Source organism: Akebia trifoliata, chromosome 7 (genome assembly GCF_017979445.1).
Source record: "Akebia trifoliata isolate Shusen 1 chromosome 7, ASM1797944v1, whole genome shotgun sequence".
In the NCBI taxonomy this organism is placed as follows: domain Eukaryota; kingdom Viridiplantae; phylum Streptophyta; class Magnoliopsida; order Ranunculales; family Lardizabalaceae; genus Akebia; species Akebia trifoliata.
This window is the reverse complement of record NC_141381.1, coordinates 32,318,509-32,342,553: the sequence shown is the minus strand read 5'-3', so window position 1 is coordinate 32,342,553 and position 24,045 is coordinate 32,318,509. Positions and strand designations below refer to the sequence as shown.

At 38.0% G+C, this 24,045-nt stretch overlaps 2 protein-coding genes across 2 annotated transcripts; both read right to left on the bottom strand.

Annotated features, from left to right (window-relative positions):
• Positions 1–1,703: 1,703 nt before the first annotated feature.
• LOC147399144 (phosphate transporter PHO1 homolog 3-like) lies at positions 1,704–14,082 on the bottom strand. Its single transcript, XM_086448586.1, has 13 exons — positions 13,270–14,082; positions 4,602–4,950; positions 4,460–4,508; positions 4,222–4,293; positions 3,988–4,117; positions 3,736–3,856; positions 3,305–3,563; positions 3,113–3,217; positions 2,981–3,025; positions 2,734–2,883; positions 2,375–2,653; positions 2,149–2,285; positions 1,704–2,046 (listed from the first exon to the last, which is right to left on the bottom strand). The coding sequence occupies exons 1-13, from the start codon at positions 13,865–13,867 to the stop codon at positions 1,947–1,949; spliced, it is 2,394 nt and encodes a 797-aa protein (XP_086304712.1). The 5' UTR covers positions 13,868–14,082; the 3' UTR covers positions 1,704–1,946.
• Positions 14,083–16,403: 2,321 nt separating this feature from the next.
• On the bottom strand, positions 16,404–22,966 carry LOC147399143 (phosphate transporter PHO1 homolog 3-like). The gene is made up of 12 exons (XM_086448582.1): positions 22,206–22,966; positions 19,239–19,587; positions 19,096–19,144; positions 18,878–18,949; positions 18,644–18,773; positions 18,392–18,512; positions 17,956–18,214; positions 17,768–17,872; positions 17,487–17,681; positions 17,126–17,404; positions 16,900–17,036; positions 16,404–16,747 (listed from the first exon to the last, which is right to left on the bottom strand). Exons 1-12 carry the CDS (start codon positions 22,798–22,800, stop codon positions 16,648–16,650), a joined length of 2,391 nt encoding a protein of 796 aa, XP_086304708.1. The 5' UTR covers positions 22,801–22,966; the 3' UTR covers positions 16,404–16,647.
• Positions 22,967–24,045: the final 1,079 nt, after the last annotated feature.

Genomic DNA, 24,045 nt, shown 5'->3' with positions numbered 1-24,045 from the left:
CACAGTTATTCTTATTAGTTTGAATTATCCAAATAAAATCCCCATGAACATGAACAAAAAAGGGCATCTGCATATAGATTGCTGAATACACTTGTGTTACCTTGGTAGCGGTAGAAAATCGGAATGCAGGTATTGGGCCACATGCCGAGTCATGCTCTTTCACTAAAACCATTTGCAGCCTCTTACTCCTCTCTTTAGGTTACATCTTTTTTTTTTTTTTCTTCCAATGGGTCCAACTACATGTTATTTAAAACATAATTAACTTGGTTGCAATGTACAATCCTACACTCTCTGTTGTCAAGGCGAGTGCCTTAGTGTGTCTCAGGGGGGGTGCATCAAAGATGCTTTAATACGTTGGGGCCGAGGTTTTGTAATTGATTGCACCCCAGGGCACATTAGGTGTGCACCTTTTTAAAAGTGAAAAATATAAATATATTTTGTTTAAATGAGACATAATTTCAGAATAGATAGATCCACATTTTATAGAAAAAAAGATTTATATGGAAAGTAAAATTTGTTATCATTAAAATTGTTGAATTTTATATGTAGTCATTTTTATTGGTCTGTGCCCGTTAGGGGTGTAGGGCTGGTCTAATGTAGACCCTATCTTTATAGGGTTAGCTTAGGGTTCTACCAGGCTCGGATCGAATTAACCCATTGGCTGTAGTCATGGTTCAAAATATTGAAATATATTGGTCAATACATAACAATATCGACCAAGACCAATAAGAAACATTGACACACCTCCCCCACACACAGCAGCCCCCCCCCCCCCCCCCCCCCCCCCCCCCCCCCCCCTCAAGCATTGAATGTTTTGAGAATGTATCGATCGATTCAATATTGATTTTTTTTTTTGACAGAAACATTCTTTTGATGTGATAATTTGAACCTTGACCCTATTTATTGTTGTATTATAGCGTCAACAGTGCATTTTGTTGGTCAACTACTACTACTTTTTCCTTTTTCATTCTTGATCTTCTCTAATAGTTGAAAATTTTCAACTATTGTTGATCATACTTCTCTTGAAGTGTTGAATTAGAATAACCTTAACCTGATTATAAAACTCATATTTATAAATATTATAACTATAATATATCTAGAATCCATCTTTCATTATTTAATTGATTAATTTTAATAATTTAATAATTTTATTGTCTTTGTTCCACTCAGACATGCACCTCAGGCACCAGGAGACCTTTGTGCCTTGAGTGCGCTTTTCACCCTTAACTATTGCCTACACCTGTTGGTACGATTTGAAACACAAGCAAAATATGTCTTCAAATAAAAGACTTCTCACACCCTCATGGTTATTTCTGCTTTGTCATCTTAAGATGAAAGACAAACCAGAAATTGAATCTCCAAAACATGATATTCTCTTCAATGAGATTGGAGTCCTATTTAGTGCAGTTGGAGAATTAAATGATATTCTCCTCATGATGTAGATAACCTTGTAGCTGCTGGCCTCAATTCAATCTTGTATGCAGTTTGTTGAACACCTTATTTTTGCAATATTTAAGAGTAGATAATGATTTTCTAATGCCCCCTCTGACACACGCTCCCTACGCCCTCACCACAGAACCGTAGATCATTTGCCTTGGGATATGCATAACCATAAAACTTTTTCTTGTGTATCCCGAGGCAAATAATCTACAGTTCTGTGATGGGGGCGAGTATCAGAGTGCGGCATCATATTATCACGACTATTCTTTGAATGTGATAATAATGAATTAATAAAATGGTTTAAATCTCAAATGAATATAAGTGTTCTTACAAAGAATGACTATATTTCTGCTTTAACAAAATTATTGTACACTTGTTATCAGAGGTACTGATTAGTACCAGTCCTTGATCATGACTTATATTCCTCTTGCTTCCATACTTTTTGCTTCAATGCATTTGTTCCCTTTTAACAACTCTCTCTACCTTTGTTTTACTTTGGAGGATGCCTACTCATCTCTGTCTTCATCCTCATCGTAGTTAAAAGGAAGCGGAACTGACTTGAAAGCACGATACTTTCCAACATTGTTCAAGTGTTCATTCTCCAACCTGATCAACCAATGAACAAAACCATTTCATAATCAAATTAGAATCTATCAGCATTAAAAGATCATCGAAAATAATCAATAAGTTCAAGTGATGTTTATTAACCTGAAAAAGTTCCATATGCCGCGACGAATGATCTCTAGGCTAGCGACAATTGCAATTAAGGTTTGTCTATGTAGGAAAGACACTTGAAAGTTCAACACTGTTTGTAGCCAGGCAAGTCTCAGCAAGATATTCAAGATCTGCAATTTTCATGAAATTATTTGAAGGCATTAAAATCTGTAGAGTCTAGGAAAACAGTGAGATAACGGGTTTATCGTCAGTTTCTTACCATGACTCCAAAGTATACACTTTTATTTGAGACAAGAAGTTTGTCTCTCAACCATCGGTTCTTGGAGTGCCGTTGTAAGAGACCCCAGTCAATGATGATGTCCCAATATGTACTGAAGATTGTTGCGATGACAGACGTGGCCAATGCCATCACCCACCAACCCGTTGCCTTATTCCGACTGTAAGCTGTCCTCATGAGGACAGCCACAATTGTCGATAAGTATTTCAACCCATTATATCCCTGCATTGGATCTCGCTCTTCAAACAAACGACGAAGGCACTACAATACAAAAATTATAATGGTGAGTAACAGACATTAGTCTGAGATTAATTGTTGGCAAAGAGGAAAAAAGAATCTACCTGAAGTAAGCGGGACCAATATGGAATGGTTGCTATGATGAAGTAGAAAGTGTTGTAAACATCGCTATCTTTGCAAGTATTCCGCCTACGTTTGAAGTCTCCCCAGCCATAGTAGCATATGTAGAACTCAAGACTTCTAAGGGCTTGAATCTGAAACAGAAGAATAAAAACACTTGGTTGGTTATATTAAGGATAATCGAAGTGTGTTAAAGTTATCCTATGTGGTCAATGGATAGCGTGAGCCAACCTGACTAGTTAGTTGGTCTGCCAAGAAAAAATCTGGAAGGGTGACCTGTGGAGGAAAATAAATAAATAAGATCAACAATCCTGTCTAGGAGACAATTTATCTATAATTTTTGTATAGTTTTTCATCACTTACCTTGTAGAGAGGAGCACAAATACAGTGGAATACACAACGGAGTAAGAAATAGCGACTTGAGCGATATATGATGTTGAATGGGCAAAATGTTATGACAAGCACAAGCTGCACATGGAGAAATAAATGATTGTTAGTTAATAATATGTGGTTCCAAGGAGGAAAGAATAATTTGATCAAGTCTTGGTATCTTACACTAACTAATGCCAATGGAATTAGTTCAGTGAATGTCTTGTAATCTTTGGTTTTATCGTCCATCTCCATATCCAAGTTTGCGAGCACACCAGCAATAGCAAGTGTTGCAAGACCCATACTGACAAGGAAGACTTCTCTATATCCTAACTCTGTCCCTTGCTTGAAACCAAATATAAATGGATAATTGACTCGATAACGCCTCCAAAAGTATATATTTGCAGCATACATGAGCATGTGGAGGACGATGAATCCAAATAAGCTGCAAAGAAGTTTAGGAAGTCTTGTTAAACAAAGAAACAAGAACCAAAGGCCCACTCCTGGATTGCCACTAAGAAAACGACGAAATCAATACAACTTAATTTCTTTGCTCGAGTGCAGAACAAAGAGATAAATTTAGAATATTTTAAATTGTTGGGGAAATTGTAACTTACCTATAAAGTGGAAACATGTTATCCATGTACTGGCCAAAGCCCTGCTTTTTTAGTAGTTTACGTGCTTGAATGATCAAAATAAGGCCGATTAGAAGAGAAATTGTGCAACCGGTAAAGAAACCTGGAATATAGCAACAAACACATTCAATTAATCACATCGACCAAAGCCTGAGAAAAGTTGATGAAAACAAACCCATTATCTTAAATGATTACGTGATGCAAATGGTAGATTGTCTTAATTATAAATCTTACCCAAGTTAAAAGTAGTTCTATGCTTTTCTCTCTTTGCTTTTGGTCTCAGAATGTTCATGCCTTTTCTTCGATTTGAGTTCGAGAAATGTTTGATAAATGTAGCTTCCACCCTCTCAATGAGCTTAGTGACCTTTGAGAAAACAAGTAGAATCAGCACCAAAGTAACCAAGAGATCCTCATGTCATCTAAGAGTATGATTCCAATTAAGTATAGAAGGAAAACCCATTTCTTTACCTCATCGGAGCTACCGACATAAGACTTATCCACCATGTTTAAGTAAGATCTTGATGCATTTCTTGAAGTGATCTGCAACAAAATCTTCAATTTCAGATATATAGAATCTTGGGATTGAACACAATGTGTTCTAATCCTACCAATGTTATAGAAACCTTTGCAGTAAGAACTAAGAACAACTCTAGACCAATACACTCGTGTTTAAACTCATGTACAACTTAGAACATAAGACCCTTACCTTGTCATATTTCTTCATGATCTTCGAGAATGCCAATAGATTCAAAAAGCTGATTCATTCATTAACATAAACATTCCAATGTAAGCAACTAAACCAACTGAAATTCAAAAATATATATAAGACTAGTGTAATGTTTTGTTACCTATAGTTCTTTAGAAGTCGAAGTTTTTGATAGAACTCGGAAAATGCCTGCTTAAGTTGTTCTTCGACTTTTCTAAGATTTCCTCTACCAAAACTTAGCTCATTATCTTTCTCAACATTGAGGATGCCTTTGATGGTTGAACGCGGAGTTTCTGGACTATTGTTGATCTTCACACGGTTAAGAATTTCTAAGGGACTTGGGTTATTGACATTTTTCCGCTTTTGATCTTCATGAACACTACTTCGGTTTATAGGTTTGGTATCATTCACATTTGTGTCCTTGCCTGACTCGCTCACGCTCCCTTCTCCGCTTGTCTCAGTTTCTTCTATTATATCAATATGCACCTTTCCTGTAAATTTAGTAAATTCATGTTAAGTTTGCATCATGATTAGTATGAATTATTTATTTTAAATTTTAGTGCAAAAATGGAAAGATAACAAAAGCCAAATAAAACAGCAACAACAACAATAACAATTTTATGCCAAAGACTTGGTGGTCGGCTAAATAAATCCAATTCTTCCTTTCAATTTTGTTCTAAGTCACATGTGTTATATAATGCCGTCGAAAAAACCCATAAGAAACAGACCCTTACTTACAAGTTTGATTATTTAAATTTGAATTTTATTTACTATTACTCAAGGTATGAAATATCAAAAAAGGATCTTCTATCAGCACACCAACTTTTACTTATAACACACCAATATATATGCTCATTTAATTTCAAAAGGATTGGTGGATTGTTAGTAAAGGTTGGTGTGCCAATAGAATTTCTCTTTAATATATGTTAGCTATGAGTCCGGATCGTATGCACTCAGGGTTGAGGATTGAAACCTTCCTCCTCCGAATGAATTTTTTTTTGCTTACAACCCGATAATCGTTTGACATGTGGCGCAAATGACACCATCAATAGAGAAAAAAATTCTCTCTAAGGCACACAGTCCTCTACCCATAATTTCATTTTTGAGATTTAAAATCTTAAAATACATCATTGGGATCGCATGAATTATCACATAGTCAATGTAACACCATTGCCTGGTAGATTTTATGGAAAAATTCATATTAAAAAAAAAAAAAAAATTTCAAACTTAATCCATAGAATTGAAAATGGACGGCTATCGAATATTCAAACTTAAAATTAAAATTCAACGGTGAAAAATTAATTTAATTTAATTTAATTTTTTTTTCAAATTCGTATAATTTTGTCCTCTACAACTTTACGGCATCGATCATGTTTTCGAATGTCACAAGGTGATATTCAATCAGGAAATTTTCGTTTTTCACCATTGACAAATGTCTTTTTCTCCCCCAATTTAAAGTGGATGTTGAACTTTGAGCCAAAAAGCACTCTCCTTCCACATCCCACGTCACACAATCTGTAATCAATGGAAATCACATCCCAAATACATGTCACGTAAGCAGTAATCTAAGGAAATTTTTTCCCTTGATTACGGCTTACATGACATGTATTGGAGTGCAGGAGGAGGAGGGCTTCAATCCTCCACCTTGTTGCATACGATCCCCACTCTTTCAAATATTTGGACTGGTCCTCTGTGTGGTTACGTCAACCGACTGTCTTTATTCAGAACCATATGGGGTGACGAGTGAAAACAGCTATATTTATTTACTTTTAATTTAAGATGGGCGCCACCTTAGACGTGTCTTTTGTTTTTTCTTTCTGTTCTGTTCTGTAATTTTTTTTCCTCCTTTCTAGGCCCATGGTTTAGTCCTCGATTAAAAAAAATTATCCCTCTCCTACCGGCTCTTCCTCATCGATCACTGTGTCATAGCAGTTACCAACCTCATCCCGTTTCTTGAGTGCCAATTCGAACAAAATGCCCGTTCCTTCTGACTGTCCTTCTTTAGGTAACCCAGCAGCCCAGCTGAGCTCGCTCAAATTCCGTAGGATCCAGTCAGCTAGAATTACTACTGTCTGGTTCTTCGATGTATACTTTCCCCAGCCCCTTGAGTTCTCTCCATCTACCATGGCTAGTGAATATGTATCCGATTTAGTAGCCAATTGCAATACCTCTTCTGTGGCAAACCTGAGGTGTTCTTCTCCAACCGCCAAATCCCCACTGCCACATCCCTTTGTCCGAAGATTTGAGTTTTCAACGGTCTGAAGTAGTTGTAAGAAACTTCCCTGAGCCAAGGTCCCATGTTCTCCACATCTCCATACATCTGTTAGATCTTGTTGCGATTCCACATACCCTTCTGTTTGAGAACCACCTCCCAGTAATCGATTACTCAATGTTGGCTCCTCTTGAATCAGTGCCATGGCTCCCTCTATGGATGGTATTATCTCTGCAATTTCTCCCTGACAAGCCTCCTTAACTGGAGCTCCAGCCCCAACAGTGACCGACTTCATCATGTCTTGTATTAGTTCTTCTTCTGAAAATTCATGGCTCAAAGGTTCTCTCTCTACCCTCTCTTTGTCGTTGCCCCTTGCTGGAGACCCCTCTCCTGGGTTTAATAATCTATCTCCTGTGTTCAAATGTCCCCCTGGGCTAACTAATTGAACTAACTCAAGAGTGGGCTGAGGTCTTACCTTTAAGCCTGTTGGGCCGTCTAGATTAGGTGTTCGATCCAACATTCCTACAGGCCGAAGGGAACTTGCTTCAGTCGGTGTAGGAATTGCTTGGATAGATGACTGACCTATCTCGCAAATGGGCTGGATTGGAGAAAGTGGGCCATCTGTCCTAGAGATCAGATCCACCTCGAACTCATGCTGAGTATTGAGCCAATATGCTGATGGGCTGCATGGCCCAACAGATTGTTCCTTCTCGCAAGAAGGCCTTTTCTCACCCACGGGCTGTACAAGAAGATCACACATAGTTGGGCTATCAGGCCCAAATGCACGATCCAACTCGTGGAAAGCCTGTGCGCTGCTCCAGCTAGCTTGAGCCGATTCCACCAAGTGACAACCCAACTGCCTCGGCTCAGCCGATGTACCATTTAGGATGCTAACCCCTGCTGTCCCTACCAACTCAGCGCAGAGACCATTAGAAAAGCTGACTTTGCTTGCTCCACACTCTATAGCAGCCGTCTTCCCTTTCCTAGGATCTGACGGTACTGCTTTATGTCCATTAGAATTGGCCAACACTATAGTGGTGTTAGCTGCAATTGCATTAAAAGATTCTGACATCATTGGGCCTGCTATTCCCACCCCTTCTCTACTAATGCCAGGCATCATCTTCTCCGATCCATCCTCCCTATCCTCATGCAGATTGATCCCCACTGTCACCATTCCATTTCTTGCTGGAATTTCAATCCATCTGGGTATGTCAATGGCCCTCTGCCTTACCTTGATTCTAGCTACTGTGAGATCGACCAAAGAGCGAGTACACTCCTTAACCTCAATAAGGCCGCCTAGCATATCCCCGATGAGATTAAACGACTTCGATTCCCACCTATGGAACGGGAGCCCGACAATATCTATCCAAGTTCCTTCCTGTGACCAGCTCCCAGCAAAACTATTACAGTTGGCAAACCACGTTCTCAAGCTAACCACAACATCCAGGACCTTAAGTTGTTTTAGATTTTTGAATACATCGAACTCTCTCCTCTTTCGGCACACAAATATTCTCTTACTAGTCCCACACGGTTTGAGGATAAGTTTACTAGAGTTCGGGACTTTGGAGTTAATCACCCTCTCTACTTCTTCCCAGCAAACCAAGTTCTCCCCCATTTCGCAGATGATGGCCCACCTCCAAACACCAAAACTTTCTGTTGTGTCATTCACAATGGTGGGATATGACTGTTTCTGAAAAGCATTCATTCTCTTACCAGGCAAAAAACTCTCAGTAGCCTCTCTCCTCCAAGGACCTATGTTAGCAACTCCACCTCTACTTAAGGCCGCCCCAAGGTTCTCCCATCCTAAGCATTCGTCTCCTTCGGGGATCAACAATGAAGGATACCAACCTTGCCCTGAATATTCCGAAATTTTTAGAAATCGACCATATTCATTCACATAACCTCGAGCCATCTTACAGTGCCCCATATCCGTCGATTTCTTCCAAAACACTCTGTCTACTTTCCAGCTCTTAGCCTCCTCCAATGTCTGTGCCAACCACACTCTTTCTTTTTCAAACAGCACAAGCTCTGACCCTCCCTTATCTCTTCTTTCCACTACCCTTACTGCTTGGTTATTCTTCACCCAGCATTGTTGAATCTCGAAGACCTTCTGATCAACTTGAACTAACGTAGCCCTCCCCACCAAAGAATAATTTGTGCGTCTCCTTCCTTCCGGGATGAGATGGATTTAATTCTTAGACAAGAGGTGGACCAAGAAGAGACAGGACAGCAAGACTGTCTGTGTAAAGGGAAGGGAGTAGACACGACGGATGACAATAGAACGAAAAATATAAGAGTCAGGTTAGCTAAGGAGGTTCAGGAATTGCACAAGTCAGGGGCTATGGTTGAGGCTGGTCCATCTTTGGTTCTAAGAAGCGGGAGAAAACTTAAGGTAGTTAATGTCGATTAGATTTCTCTCTTGGAATGTGCGCGGTCTCAATAATAGGGCCAAAAGGGCCTCGGTCAAGGCAATAATAAAATCTCACAAACCACACATCGTCACACTGCAAGAAACGAAATTGGACCAGGTGGATAGGGTGGTAGTGCGTGACATTTGGGGTAGGAGAAACCTTGGTTGGAAGCACGTTACAGCAAACGGAACAGCAGGAGGCGTTTGGGTGTTATGGGATAAGAGGTTGATCGAGGTGGATGATTATTTAGTGGGAGCTTTTTCTGTCTCTATATTGTGTCGTTGTATAGGGAAGGAAGACAGTTGGGTTTTCTCGGGGGTGTACGGTCCCACTAGAGACTGGGAGCGACAGCAATTCTGGGAAGAGCTAGACGACGTGGGCAGTTTTTGGAACCGTCCGTGGTGTTTGGGAGGAGACTTTAATGTCATTAGGTTTGCTTGCGAGAAACAAGGAGGATCGAGGATAACAACAAAGATGAAAAGATTTGGGGAATTCGTGAATCGAAACAACCTAATGGACATTCCACTTCAAGGTAGAAGCTTCACTTGGTCCAACCATCAAGCTGTACCCACCCTCAACAGATTAGATAGATTTTTGGTTTCACATGATTGGTCTTTGATCTTTTGTCAGATTTCTCAGACGGCTATCCCAAACCCGATATCTGATCACTGCCCTATTCAATTGGTAACAGGGCCTTTCACTAGGGGCCCCATCCCATTCCGCTTTGAATTGATGTGGCTGAAACACCATAGATTCAAAGAATTGATAAACGAATGGTGGATGAGCTTTTCGTTTGCAGGAACAGCAGGGGAAGTGTTCAGGAAGAAGTTAAAGGCTTTAAAGAAGACTTTAAAAGAATGGAACAAGGAATCTTTCGGAAGGGTGGATACTCAGAGAAATGATATTCTTGCGAGAATCGAAGATCTGGATCGTAGGGAAGAGCTGAATCCGATTTCGACACATGACAGGACAACGAGACTGAACCTCCGCGAGAAGTACCAACGGATGACACTTTTAGAAGAGATCAGTTGGAAGCAAAAGTCCAGAATCAGATGGCTTAAAGAAGGGGATGGTAATACGAAATTCTTTCATTGTATGGCCAATGCTCGAGACAGGAACAACCACATCACGAGGTTGTGCGTGAATGGGGAATGGGTGGAAGGGGAAGAAGGGGTTGCTAAGGGGATTGTAGACTTTTATTCGAAATTATACACCGAAGGAGCAAATGACAGACCGACACCTGATTTGTTACAGTTTGATAGAATCTCTGAGTTACAAAGCGAATGGTTAGAAAGACCCGTTGATGAAGATGAGGTTTGAGGTTTGGATATTATCTCAAGCATGAAGAGTGACAAAGCGCCGGGTCCTGACGGCTTTCCTGTGGAATTTTACAAAACTTGCTGGGAGGTCATCAAGTGTGATTTCATGGCTCTAATTGATGAATTCTTTAGAGAGGGTGCACTAGATCGTGATTCCAATTGTACCTTCATAGCTCTAATTCCAAAGGTGGTGGGAACGGAAGATATAAAAGACCTGAGGCCTATCAGCTTGGTGAACACTAGTTACAAAATCATCACGAGCATCCTTGCCAAAAGATTAAAAGGGGTCATTCAAGGAATTATAGGGTGTAATCAGAGCGCTTTTGTCAAGGGGAGACAAATTTTAGATGGAGTCTTAATAGCTAACGAGTGCATTGACTCTAGATTGAAATCTGGGAAAGCGGGGGTAGTGTGCAAGGTGGACTTTGAGAAGGCCTATGACCGTGTCAATTGGCCTTTTTTGGAATTTATGTTGGGAAAGATGGGCTTTGGTAGGAAGTGGATCTCATGGATTATGGCGTGTGTGACGTCCCCCTCTTATTCGATTTTGGTAAACGGAACGCCTCACGGATTCTTTAGGAGTACGAGAGGCCTCAGACAAGGGGACCCTATATCACCTTTCTTGTTTATCATAGTGGCAGAAGCATTTGGAAAGATGATGGAAAAAGGGGTAGCGGATGGTTTTTTTCCAGGATTCTCAGCAGGAGCCGGCACGATTAATATTGCGCATCTCCAATTTGCAGATGATACGTTAATCCTCTTGGATGACTCCATAGATCAGACAAGGAGGTTAGGCGGCTTGCTTTGTTGTTTCGAAGCAATGTCAGGTATTCCAGTTAACACGAGGAAAAGCAAGGTGCTTCCGGTCGGGTTGGTTAAGTATGCAATTCTTCTGGCAGCTTCATTGGGATGGCAGGTGGCTAGTCTTCCCTCGTCCTATTTGGGGATGCCTCTGGGGGCCCCTTATAGGAGGGTGGCTATTTGGGACCCGATAGTGGAAAGAGTCGAAAGGAAGCTAGCAATGTGGCAAGCCAACTATCTTTCGAAGGGAGGTAAATTGATTTTGATTAAAAGTGTTTTATCTAGCATTCCAATATACTTTCTCTCTCTTCTCTCAATGCCTCGGAGTGTAGAACTAAGGTTAGATAGGTTGTTTCGTAACTTCCTATGGCACGACAGAGCTGGGAATAGGAAACACCATCTTGTGAATTGGAAACAGATCTGTTCATCTAAAAAACATGGTGGCCTCGACATCAAGAGACTCGGGGAGATGAATGTGGCCTTGAGGGGGAAGTGGTTGTGGAAGTTTGGGAATGATGGGAATAGCCTTTGGAGACAAGTCATAGCAAGCAAGTACAAACTGAGCCGAACGAGGTGGGAAAGCGGATCAACAAGACAACCATATGGGTGCGGGTTGTGGAAGGGCATCATGAAGATCATCCCACTATTCAATATGAGAATTAAATTCAGAGTGGGACAAGGCAACCGGGTAAGATTTTGGGAAGACACATGGTGTGGCAATCGACCTCTAATGGAGGCATTTCCAGCACTATATTCCATTTCTTCGAAGCAAGGTCAACCAATTACTTCCGTCCGACAAGTTAGGGGTGGAGAATGGACATGGGACCTTGGTTTTCGAAGGAGCATTAGCGAGTTGGAATTTCAAGAAGTTGGGAGACTAGTCGGTGATGCTTCGAGTATTGAGTTTCGTACGGGTAGGGAAGATGAGAGGATATGGACGGCGTGCAATGACGGAAGATTCACAGTACGCTCCTTCTACAATTCTTTGTGTAATAATGGGGAATCCTTGTTTCCTCACGCTTCAATTTGGGGCCCAAAAGTGCCAAGCAAAGTAGCATTCTTCACATGGATGGCGGCATTAGGAAGAATTCAAACTACAGATTTGTTAATGCGGCGTGGTTGGTGTGGGGCAAGTTGTTGCATGTTATGTATGGAAAATGGAGAATCATCGGATCACCTTCTAATACATTGCAAGTTCTCGCATAGCATTTGGACTCATTTTTTAAAATTGTATGGGGTTTCAACATGCTTACCGAATTCAATTAAGGATATTTTCTTTGGCTGGTCATCAATGGGCCATGCGTTTGGCGGCACAAAGAGGTGGTTGTGGACCATTACACCTTTTGCAATTTGTTGGGGGGTGTGGTTCGAAAGGAATAGGCGCGTCTTCGAGGGGAAACAAAAGGATTGTCAAGACACGATTCTGTTCATTTTTGGTCTCATCTTTTGTTGGTCTAAAGTACATAATGAATTTAGGGGCCTATTTTTTGAGGATTTGTTGTACAGGTGGGATGGGTTGTGTCAGTCTGTACGTGAATAGTTCTCTTTGTAAGGCCTTCCCCGGTTGGTCAACTCGACCGACTTGGTTTTTTTTATGAATACAATACTATTTATCAAAAAAAAAAAAAAAAAAAAATTATTACTTAAATCCTATCGATAGAAATCACTCCACTTTATCTATAATTCAAACAATTAAAAGATATATATATATATATATATATATTTTTTAAGTGAAGCATTTTACAGTTAAAATCATGATTTTTAGTTTCTTTTATCATCAATTAATATTCTTATGGTAATATTTTGATTTAATTCTATATTGGAACAACATATTAATTAACCCCAAAACATTTAATGTTTTGGAGTATCCATCAAACAGATTGATAGATGTTCTTAGAGAAAAAAATGAATCCTTAGAAACCTATAATAATCTCTAAAAATTAGTATAAGTTATTAAGAAATTTATATTTTTCTTCCCATCTCAATCCTATGTTTGATGGAGAGCCGAGTCACAAAGCTTTCGTTTCGTTGGAGATGTAATATTTAACAATGGTTCATAAAACTTACTTGATGCTCTAGCACTGGTGGGTGTGGTGGTTGCCATAGTCTCCACTGAGGCGCTTACACCCGAAGCAAGACGGGTCATCTCGGCCGACCAATCGAACCTCCTCCCTGGGTTCTCTACCTTGATTCGAAACGCGATTAATGCATCCATTTGTTTGTTCAACAATGTAGCCTCCTTCATCACCTCCTCCACCTTAGCCTTATAAAACTTGTTCACCTTATTGAACTCCTCATCCAATCTCCTAAAGAAAACAAGCTCATTTTCGCCTCCTTCGTCGGCTGACATGAGGAACATAGTCTCATATTGCCTTTCTGATCCCTTGGGTTCTACCACATTCACTAATATGACTTGGTCCTCAATGTCCCCTCCTCCACCACTATGAGGAGGAACCCTTGGCTTAGTGTTATGTCTTTGAATTAGACCACTAAAGGCTCGGCGTAATGTCATCTTTCGCTTTAAGCTTTTCGATGTAATGGCTGATTTGTTTCTTTGCTTGAAATTGTTGATATCTTTGAGTATGATCTTGAGATAATTGTAATCCATGTAGGCTTCTTGCCATTCTGGCACCATTTGAGACGCGAATTCTTTCCCGAACTTCATCTGATCTTGTTGGTTGCAATATCAGATGTTTGACGAGAGAGATAAACTACTATTGTAATTAAAGAAGGAGACTCTTTTAATGAGATATTTGGCTATGAAATTGGAGAAAAGAGAGAGAATTAATGAAATGGAAGAAGAAGCATTTTGTAATTTATAAAACCATATGTGGGATGGAAGATTGACAAAGTATATAAAAAGGAAAGTTCTCAAGTTGTATATAAATCATAAAATCTGTTGCATTATTGACTGAAAAAATATTATTTATAAGGTTAGGAAGGTGTCATGTTCTTTCATTTTCAACTCGTGACTTTGGATAGGAAGGTGTCATGTTCTTTCATTTTCAACTCGTGACGTTAGATTTGGTGTTTTTTAATTTTTATTTGTTGGGTTTGTCTTCTGTTTTTAAATTTTTTTTTTTTTTGCATCCCCCTACTTAGTTGGTCAAATTAGCAAGTCACTCCTCAATTTCTGTTTATTGGTATCTTCTCCTTTGTTTTGGATCAAAATCATTGACAAGAGAATTTTGCAAACTCACATATCTTCATGATTTGAGGTGAGGGATTTTTACCCAAAAACACAAGATAATTTTATGTTTAGTGCACCCACTTTCTTCCATACTTCTCACCCAAAATGTGGGTTAGGTGGGTGCAGTTAGTTAAAATATTTTATATAATCAAATAACTCGATCAAGTTTCTGATTTGACTGAATGCATTTTGAGCTGAGTCAGCTGAGTTGTGTCAATGATTTGACAAATTAGTTCCATCTAATTTAGAGTCAGAGTCGACTCATTGAATTTTAGTGTGGGTACGTATTACTTCTTACAGTAAATAGTTGAAACTAAATGGTTTTATTTATTTAATAAAATTAACCAGGGGTGAAATTGGAAATACCTAATACTTTTAACGTGTGAAACCCACCAAGTCGGACAGCCCACAATATTGAATGTTGGAACTGGAGTTGGTGGTACTGCTTTTCATTTATTTGAGTGTCAAACTTGGTCAAAACGGTGAAAATTTTAAATGTTTTTCTTCATCATTTATATTAAAAAAAAAGGATGTCGTGAGATAGGTGGGGCCATCATTAAAAAAAAAATAAAAATAAAGAGTATAACTTCTCATTGTAAGATATCTATTTTTTTTTTAACGAACTTCAAATATTTTAATAATTGTTTTATCTAATATTAATTTACGTATAGAAGGTGGCATGTGCGAAGCACATGTATCAAATGGGTTTATCCGTAATTAAAATATTGATTGAAGGATTTGTGAATATTACATAGTAAAAATGATATTTTTATAATTTTAAAACTATCCAATGTCATTCTCTAGGTCTGTGCATTGTAATTTTCTAGGATTTTGATCCAAATGATCTTTTGATTATATTAAGTTTAAATATAAATGTCAAGGCATTTCTGGGATCTAAGATTTAGTGTCGAACCACTTCTACAACTACTCTTATTATAATAGTAAATATTATAATCACACATTAATTCTCTTTATAATAAGTTTGGAGGTTCAACTCAAAATCAATTGGCGATGAGTGGAGAGGACCAATAACTTATAAGGAGAGACATGACAAATAAGTGGGACTAAACTAAAATTTAAAAGGTGGAATAAGGAGTTTTTTTGTTTTTTTTGTTTTTTGTTTTTTATTTTTTTAAGACTCGCAATCTAGAATGGTGTCCCGTTCTTGTAGCAACATACGGTGTCTACGTGACACATTTTGATTGGGGATTAAATACATTGGCCTCCATGTAAAGTAGAAAACGGTTTGGTTGGGAGCTTTAAACTCCAATCAAAACGTGCCACTTATCTTTATTCTTTTGGCAATATATTCAATAGCAAATTTTTATCCATGAAGAATTAAATAATATTCAAATGCAAATAACATGAGATCCATTAATCAACGGTGTCCTTGTTGAAAAAGAAAAAGTAGTTCTCCAGATCAATATCAATTTGCAATTTTATTTACAAAGTGATTGCAAAGACCTTAGGGAACCGACTTTCTTGTTGCATTGGATGCATTGTGAGTCCTCACCAATTTGCTTTTATTACGCATGAATTGGTGGGAAGATTTCATCATTAGTTGGGGTAAGAAATTTCTGTACAAATGTCGACATCAAGAAAGCATGGGGTACATTATGATTTCATTGTTTCAATATTGACTCAATTAGGATTTGATAGTACTTGGCATGGATAAATACAAATGTATCGTGACTCCGAAGTTCTCTATTCTCCTGAATGGCTCTCACGACTTCTTTTCTCGCAATGTATCATTGCAACCATCCACCCTATTTTCCATCTAACGTTCGTTGAAAATGTTCTCTTATTATTTATCTCACTTGGAGAATTAAATGATATTCTCTTCCAATAATGGAGATGACCTTGTAACTACTAATTAAAACCTCAATCGTGGATGCGATTTGTCGAAGTCCTATTATTGCAACAATTAGATACATAAGAAGAGGAAGAATAGATATTTTGGATGCAACCAATGTTCTTGAAAGTACTAATAATGAATTAATTGAATAGTTTGAATATGAAATAATCTTGAGACCTCGCGGACGACTACTATTACAAAAGATACTTACATTTATGTTTTAATGAATTCTATGTGCATATTTGCAAATAGAGCTTTTGATTACCATCATTCCTTGATGATCATTGCTAATTACAGTCCTATTGTATCATTACTTGTTTTATGTTGCTTCAATGCACTTTGTTTCTAGGGTACTCCTTCCTTTAAAATTGCTTTGCCTCTGTCATACTTTAAAAGATGCCTACTCATCCCTATCTTCGTTCTCGTCGTAGTTGAAAGGGAGTGGTACTGACTTGAATGCACGATACTTTCCAACATTGTTTAAGTGCTCATTTTCCAATCTGATCAACAAATGGACCAATTCTTGTGAGTAGATTGAAACAAAACCATTACATAATAAAATTAGAATTTATAAGTGTAGATTAAAAGACCATCGGCAATAATCAATAAGTAAGTGAATCCATTATATATAATTTTTATTTACTAAACATACCTGAAAAAGTTCCATATGCCGCGACGAATAATCTCTAAGCTGGCAACAATTGCAATTAAGGTTTGTCTATGTAGGAAAGACACTTGAAAGTTCAACACTGTTTGTAGCCAAGCAAGTCTCAGCAAGATATTCAAGATCTGCAATTTTCATGAAATTATTTGAAGGTATTAGAATCTTTAGAGTCTAGGACATCAATGACACAACGGGTTTATCGTCAGTTCCTTACCATGACTCCAAAGTATACACTTTTATTTGAGACAAGTAGTTTGTCTCTCAACCATCGGTTCTTGGAGTGTCGTTGAAGGAGACCCCAGTCAACGATGATGTCCCAATATGTACTGAAGATTGTTGCGATGACAGACGTGGCCAATGCCATCACCCACCAACCCGTTGCCTTATTCCGACTGTAAGCTGTCCTCATGAGGACAGCCACAATTGTCGATAAGTATTTCAACCCATTATATCCCTGCATTGGATCTCGCTCTTCAAACAAACGACGAAGGCACTACAATACAAAAATTATAATGGTGAGTAACAGACACATTAGTCTGAGATTAATTGTTGGCGAAGAGGAAAAAAGAATCTACCTGAAGTAAGCGGGACCAATATGGAATGGTAGCTATGATGAAGTAGAAAGTGTTGTAAACATCGCTATCTTTGCAAGTATTCCGCCTATGTTTGAAGTCTCCCCAGCCATAATAGCATATGTAGAACTCAAGACTTCTAAGGGCTTGAATCTGACTAGTTAGCTGGTCTGCCAAGAAAAAATCTGGAAGGGTGACCTGCGGAGGAAAATAAATAAAAAGATCAACAATCCTGCCTAGGAGACAATTTATCTATAATTTTTGTATAATTTTTCATCATTTACCTTGTAGAGAGGAGCACAAATACAGTGGAATGTGCAACAGAGTAAGAAATAGCGACTTGAGCGATATATGATGTTGAATGGGCAAAATGTTATGATAAGCACAAGCTGCACATAGAAAGAGAAGTGATAGTTAATTATATGTGGTTCCGAGGAGGAAAGAATAATTCGGCCAAGGAATAGTATCTTACGCTAACTAATCCTGCTGGAATTAGTTCGGTGTACATCTTGTAATCTTTGGTTTTATCGTCCATCTCCATATCCAAGTTTGCGAGCACACCAGCAATAGCAAGTGTTGCGAGACCCATACTGACGAGGAAGACTTCTCTATATCCTAACTCTGTCCCTTGCTTGAAACCAAATATAAATGGATAATTAACTCGATAACGCCTCCAAAAGTATATATTTGCAGCATACATGAGCATGTGGAGGACGATGAATCCAAATAAGCTGCAAAGAAGTTTAGGATGTCTTGTTAAACAAAGAAACGAGGACCAAAGGCCCACTCCTGGATTGCAACTAAGACAACGACGAAATCAATACAACTTAATTTCTTAGCTTGAGTGTAGAACAAAGGGATAAATAAATTTAGAATGTTTTAAATTGTCTGGGGAAATTGTAACTTACCTATAAAGTGGAAACATGTTATCCATGTACTGGCCAAAGCCCTGCTTTTTTACTAGTTTACGCGCTTGAATGATCAAAATAAGGCCGATTAGAAGAGAAATTGTGCAACCGGTAAAGAAACCTGGAATATAGCAACAAACACATTCAATTAATCACATTGACTAAGGCCTGAGAAAAGTTGATGAAACCAAACCCATTATCTTAAATGATTAGATGATGCAAATGGTAGATTTTCTTAATTATAAATCTTACCCAAGTTAAAAGTTGTTCTATGCTTTTCTCTCTTTGTTTTTGGTCTCAGAATGTTCATGCCTTTTCTTCTATTTGAGTTCGAGAAATGTTTGATAAATGTAGCTTCCACCCTCTCAATGAGCTTAGTGACCTTTGAGGAAACAAGTAGAATCAGCACCAAAGTAACCAAGAGACCCTCATGTCATCTAAGAGTATGATTCCAATTAAGTACAGAAGGAAAACCCATTTCTTTACCTCATCGGAGCTACCGACATAAGACTTATCCACCATGTTTAAGTAAGATCTTGATGCATTTCTTGAAGTGACCTACAACAAAATCTTCAATTTTAGATATATAGAATCTTAGATTGAACACAATGTGTTCTAATCCTACCAATGTTATAGAAACCTTTGCATTAAGAACAAATCTAGACTGATACACTCATGGACAACTTAGAACATAAGACCCTTACCTTGTCATATTTCTTCATGATCTTCGAGAATGCCAATAGATTCAAAAAGCTGATTCATTCATTAACATAAACATTCCAATGTAAGCAACTAAACCAACTGAAATTCAAAAAATGTATATAAGATTAGTGTAATGTTTTGTTACCTATAGTTCTTAAGAAGTCGAAGTTTTTGATAGAACTCGGAAAATGCCTGCTTAAGTTGTTCTTCGACTTTTCTAAGATTTTCTCTACCAAAACTTAGCTCATTATCTTTCTCAACATTGAGGATGCCTTTGATGGTTGAACGCGGAGTTTCTGGACTATTGTTGATCTTCACATGGTTAAGAATTTCTAAGGGACTTGGTTTAGCGACATTTTTCCGCTTTTGATCTTCATGAACACTACTTCGGTTTATAGGTTTGGTATCATTCACATTTGTGTCCTTGCCTGACTCGTTCAACCTCCCTTCTCCGCTCGTCTCAGTTTCTTCTATTATCTCAATATGCACCCTTCCTGTAAATTCAGTAAGAGGATATTCATGTTAAGTTTGCGTCATGATTTGTATGTATTATTTAGCAACAACAATGAAGACTACAACAACCAATCACAAAGCCTTATCCCAAAGATTTTGGGGTCGGCTTAATGAATCATATTCTTCCTTTCAAATGACCCCAAGGGGTTGGCCTAGTGGCAAGTCGAGCCTTGAAAAGCTCCTCATGAAGCTATGAATTCCTTGGTGTAACCCTCCAGGGTCCAGTTGACCCTTAACTCAACCAGTTGCATGTAGGACTTTCCAAGGGAGCATGCATGTGACCGTGGGATTGGTCTCACCCAAAGGGTGGGGATACCCACGATAAGCCAAAAAAAAAAAAAAAAAAAAAAATTCTTCCTTTCAATTCTGTTCTAAGACACATATTCATTTATTGAGAGTGAGTTCATGTTTGCTTTCACTTTTTTCCATCCAAATTCTTTTGGGTCTTCCTATCATCTTTTTTAGATCTTCCACTTGTTATAATAAACTTAGTTTCAAGTACAGTGACAATTGTGAGCAACGAAATGGGTGGGATTTGAGTGCGTTAACATTCCTATTGTTCCATATGTATTGAAGGGCATCCTGGATTAACAAAAGCACCTACATTATACTGGCTTTGGGATGCTTTCAATACATATGACTATTAGGAATAGAGTAGTGCTGGGGTGATCCAAACAAAGATACAAAGGTGACAAAATGATGTGGTGTCGAGCACATTATCGTAGATGCTTTTCCGCGAGATACGAGTTAAAAGCATCTACGGTTATGTGCGGCCCACCACATCATTTTTGTCACCTTTGTGTCTCCGTTTGTGTCATTCCAGCATTTTCATTAGGATTATGGGGTCTCTAAAATGGCATTCGTGGGGTGTATGAAACAACATGGTTTCAAATATTCTAGAGGAAAACGCATTCCTAACTTAGTAAGGAAAAAAGGTTTTACTAAGGCTCATCCAACCTTAAAACAAGGTGTTTTTGTCCTTACTACACAATGTGAAAAAAGCCCAAATTTGACGGACAAAAGGGTCGAATTTTTCATTGTCAAACTTTTTTTTTTTAACGGGCCGAAATTGTCAAATTAGTGAAGGATAGGAGAAATTTGACAATTCTAAGCCGTCAAATATGGGAATATCTAGAATTTCGACGGTCCTAGACCATCAAAATTCAGTTTCTAAAATTCTTGGGCCACGGCCTGTCAATTTTTTCTGTTGAATTTTCCTATTTTCACGTAGTGCTAAGGTGGTAAGGCTAGTCAGACTCTATGAAATAATGGCCCTTAGGTTGGTGTACTTTTTCGTAAGAATCCTGATAATATGACTCACCAGGTGGCATACTCAATTGACTCCTTGATATGGACAATTTTGGAATCATAGATCTGTATGCCTTGGGATACACAGCTCCCTTGGAATATACTTTTTATTTTATTTTATGGGGAAGTGCAACCGTGTATCCTAAAGCATACAGATCTACGGTTCCCAAACTTGTCCACAGTGAGTTACATCACTATACAGTCCTTATTTTATGAATCATGATAATATGATGCTCTTCTCCGACAAACACCCCGATCACAAAACCATAGATAATTAGCCTTGGGATACACAAGAAAAAGATTTATGGTTCAGTGTATCCCAAGGAAAATGATCTACGGTTCTATGATGGAGGCATGGGCAGCGTTTATCAGAAGGGGGTGTCATATTATCACGCCTCCAGGGCGGAGCTGGTGGGGGCAATTGCCCCCACAGAACTTTGAGACACCCCTATATTTTTAACTAATTACATGCCCCATTTATCCCCACTCCCTCACCTCTCTCTCCCCATTTGCCCCTACACCCTCATCTCCTTCCAATTTTTGCCCCCACACCCTCACCTCCCACCATTCATATTTTTCAGCACAAATAATTTTCCCACGATTAAGTTCTTCAACTATACAACGAACTATAGTTTGCCCCCACCACAATAAAATCCTGGCTCCCCCCCCCCCCGCACGCCTCTTATTTTATTTAGAGCCACATGTGGTGCTGAACTGCTGTGTCACTACAGCCAAGATGTACCCATTTGATAGCCTGTAAAGATAACGATTTTTAAAATTTAAAATTTATTTTAAAATTAAGATAGCCGCCTCCCTACGTATCAAACAAATTGTCTTGTTCTTTAAATTTTTTTTTCTCCTTTCTAGGTCCATGGTATGATCCTTAATAAAAAAAATTTAATACTTAAACCCTATTTATAGAAATCACTTCACTTTATTATAATTCAAACAATTGAAAGATACATATTTTTTATAATTAATGCATGAGATATTTTGATTTTAATCTAGATTAGACCGACACATCAAATGGATGGATAATCTTAGAGATTCTAAGAAAAATAAATCCTTAGAAACCTACGCTAATCCTTAAAAATTAGTATCGATTATCAGAAGATCTGTATTTTTCTTCCCATCTTAATTGTATGTTTGATGGAGAGCAAGGAACCTTTTTTGAGAATAAAAATTAAATTCCATCTCAAAATTTATCAGTCGAGATAATCTTAGTTTTTCTCTAGACCGAGGCATTAATCACATTTAGACAAGATTTTAAACATTGGTTCATAAAACTTACTTGATGCTCTAGCACTGGTGGGTGTAGAGGCTGCCATAGTCTCCACTGAGGTGGTTACACCCGAAGCAAGACGGGTCATCTCGGCCGACCAATCAAACGCTCTCCCTGGATTCTCCACTTTGATTCGAAACGCGATTAATGCATCCATTTGTTTGTTCAACAATGCAGCTTCCTTCATCACCTCCTTTACCTTATCCTTATAAAACTTGTCCACCTTGTTGAACTCCTCATCTAACCTCCTAAAGAACACAAGCTCATTTTCACCTCCTTCGTCAGCCGACATGAGGAACATAGTCTCATATTGCCCTTCTGATCCCTTGGGTTGCACCACATTCACTAATATGACTTGGTCCTCAATGTCCCCTCCTCCACCACTATGAGGAACCCTTGGCTTAGTGTTATGTCTTTGAATTAGACCACTGAAGGCTCGGCGTAATGTGTTCTTTCGCTTTAAGCTTTTTGATGTAATGGTTGGTTTGTTTCTTTGTTTAAAATTGTTGATATCTTTGAGTATGATCTTGAGATAGTTGTAATCCATGTATGCATTTTGCCATTCTGGCACCATTTGAGACGTGAATTCTTTCCCGAACTTCATCTGATCTTGTTCGTTGCAATATCAGATGTTTGAGAATAATCTTGGTTGAAGAGAAAGATAACTAGCAATTGTAATTAAGGAGACCCTTTAATGAGATTGGGTCATATAGTTGCAAAGAAGAAAGAATGAATGAAAATGAAGAAAAAGTTCTCTGTTATTTATAAGATATCTGTGGGCTTGAAAATTGAAAAAGTATATAGGAAGGAAAGTTCTCACGTTGTACATAAATTATAAAAGTTATCATAATTCATTATAAAACCAGTGGTGTTGACTGAAAGATAATATTTATATGGTATAGAAGGAGTCATATTCTTTAATTTTCAACGGCGTTTTTATTTTATTACTTTGGTTAAAATACTTTTCGCACCTCCCCCCTACTTAATTAGTCAAATTAGTATGTCACCCATATATCTGTATTTATTGGTATCTACTCCTTTGTCTTGTATCACTTCAAGAAAACTGTGGGCCACGAAAACAATTACCTCACAATCCAATGGGTTCGTCAACAGTACTTTTTACTTTTTAGAGATAGAAAGCCTAGTCTTAAAATTCAGAAACTCGACTGGAATTTTCATGGACATGAGTTAAATAAAAATATATTAATTTTTATAAATAATTTTTTCTTCCTAAAATATTAGATATAACCAAATAACTCAATCCAGTTTCTTAGCCAACTATCGATGTTTAAGTTTGATCGAATAGAGTTGATCCAACGATTTGTCGAATTGATTTGGGAATTAAGTTAGTTCCATTGAATTTGAGGCCAAATTAACTTTCAATTTGACTCAACAAACTTCACAACTATGGTCTAAAAGTGATGATGGTAGAAGTACATAGGACCAAGTGGGAGTTATAGCCCCCATTGAACTTTGAAAAATAAAATACTGAAATTCATTTGTATAAAAACAACAAATTTTATAGTGATGGATTTTTCATTCGCCATATGGACCTCTATACTATTCGCAACATGCATTTATCGACAACCATTGCTCGTTAAATGTTAAAAACAAAATTAAAATAGTGTTATAGATCATACATTTAAATAAAAAAAGAATATCTATAGAAGTGTAATTATAAAATAAATAAAATATGAACTATATAAATTTGTATTAAACATTCATGCTTCTTTTTGGTCCACCTCCATATTGATAGTCTTTAAATGAGTAATGATTTTTCATATTTTAAGGTTCAATTTGTTAAAAATCTGTGTTTTTTGTAATTAAATTGGCATTAAAATTTAAGATT

Excerpts from the sequence above, each read along its gene's own strand:
- LOC147399143 (XM_086448582.1), bottom strand. The coding sequence starts at position 22,800 with ATGAAGTTCGGGAAAGAATTCACGTCTCAAATGGTGCCAGAATGGCAA. Across the intron at positions 19,588-22,205 it reads CACCAGTGCTAGAGCATCAA|GAAGGGTGCATATTGAGATA; the intron begins GTAAGTTTTATG and ends CTGAATTTACAG. Across the intron at positions 17,405-17,486 it reads ATTGGTCCCGCTTACTTCAG|TGCCTTCGTCGTTTGTTTGA; the intron begins GTAGATTCTTTT and ends TTTGTATTGTAG.
- LOC147399144 (XM_086448586.1), bottom strand. The coding sequence starts at position 13,867 with ATGAAGTTCGGGAAAGAATTCGCGTCTCAAATGGTGCCAGAATGGCAA. Across the intron at positions 4,951-13,269 it reads CACCAGTGCTAGAGCATCAA|GAAAGGTGCATATTGATATA; the intron begins GTAAGTTTTATG and ends CTAAATTTACAG. Across the intron at positions 2,884-2,980 it reads CAGACCAACTAACTAGTCAG|ATTCAAGCCCTTAGAAGTCT; the intron begins GTTGGCTCACGC and ends CTTCTGTTTCAG.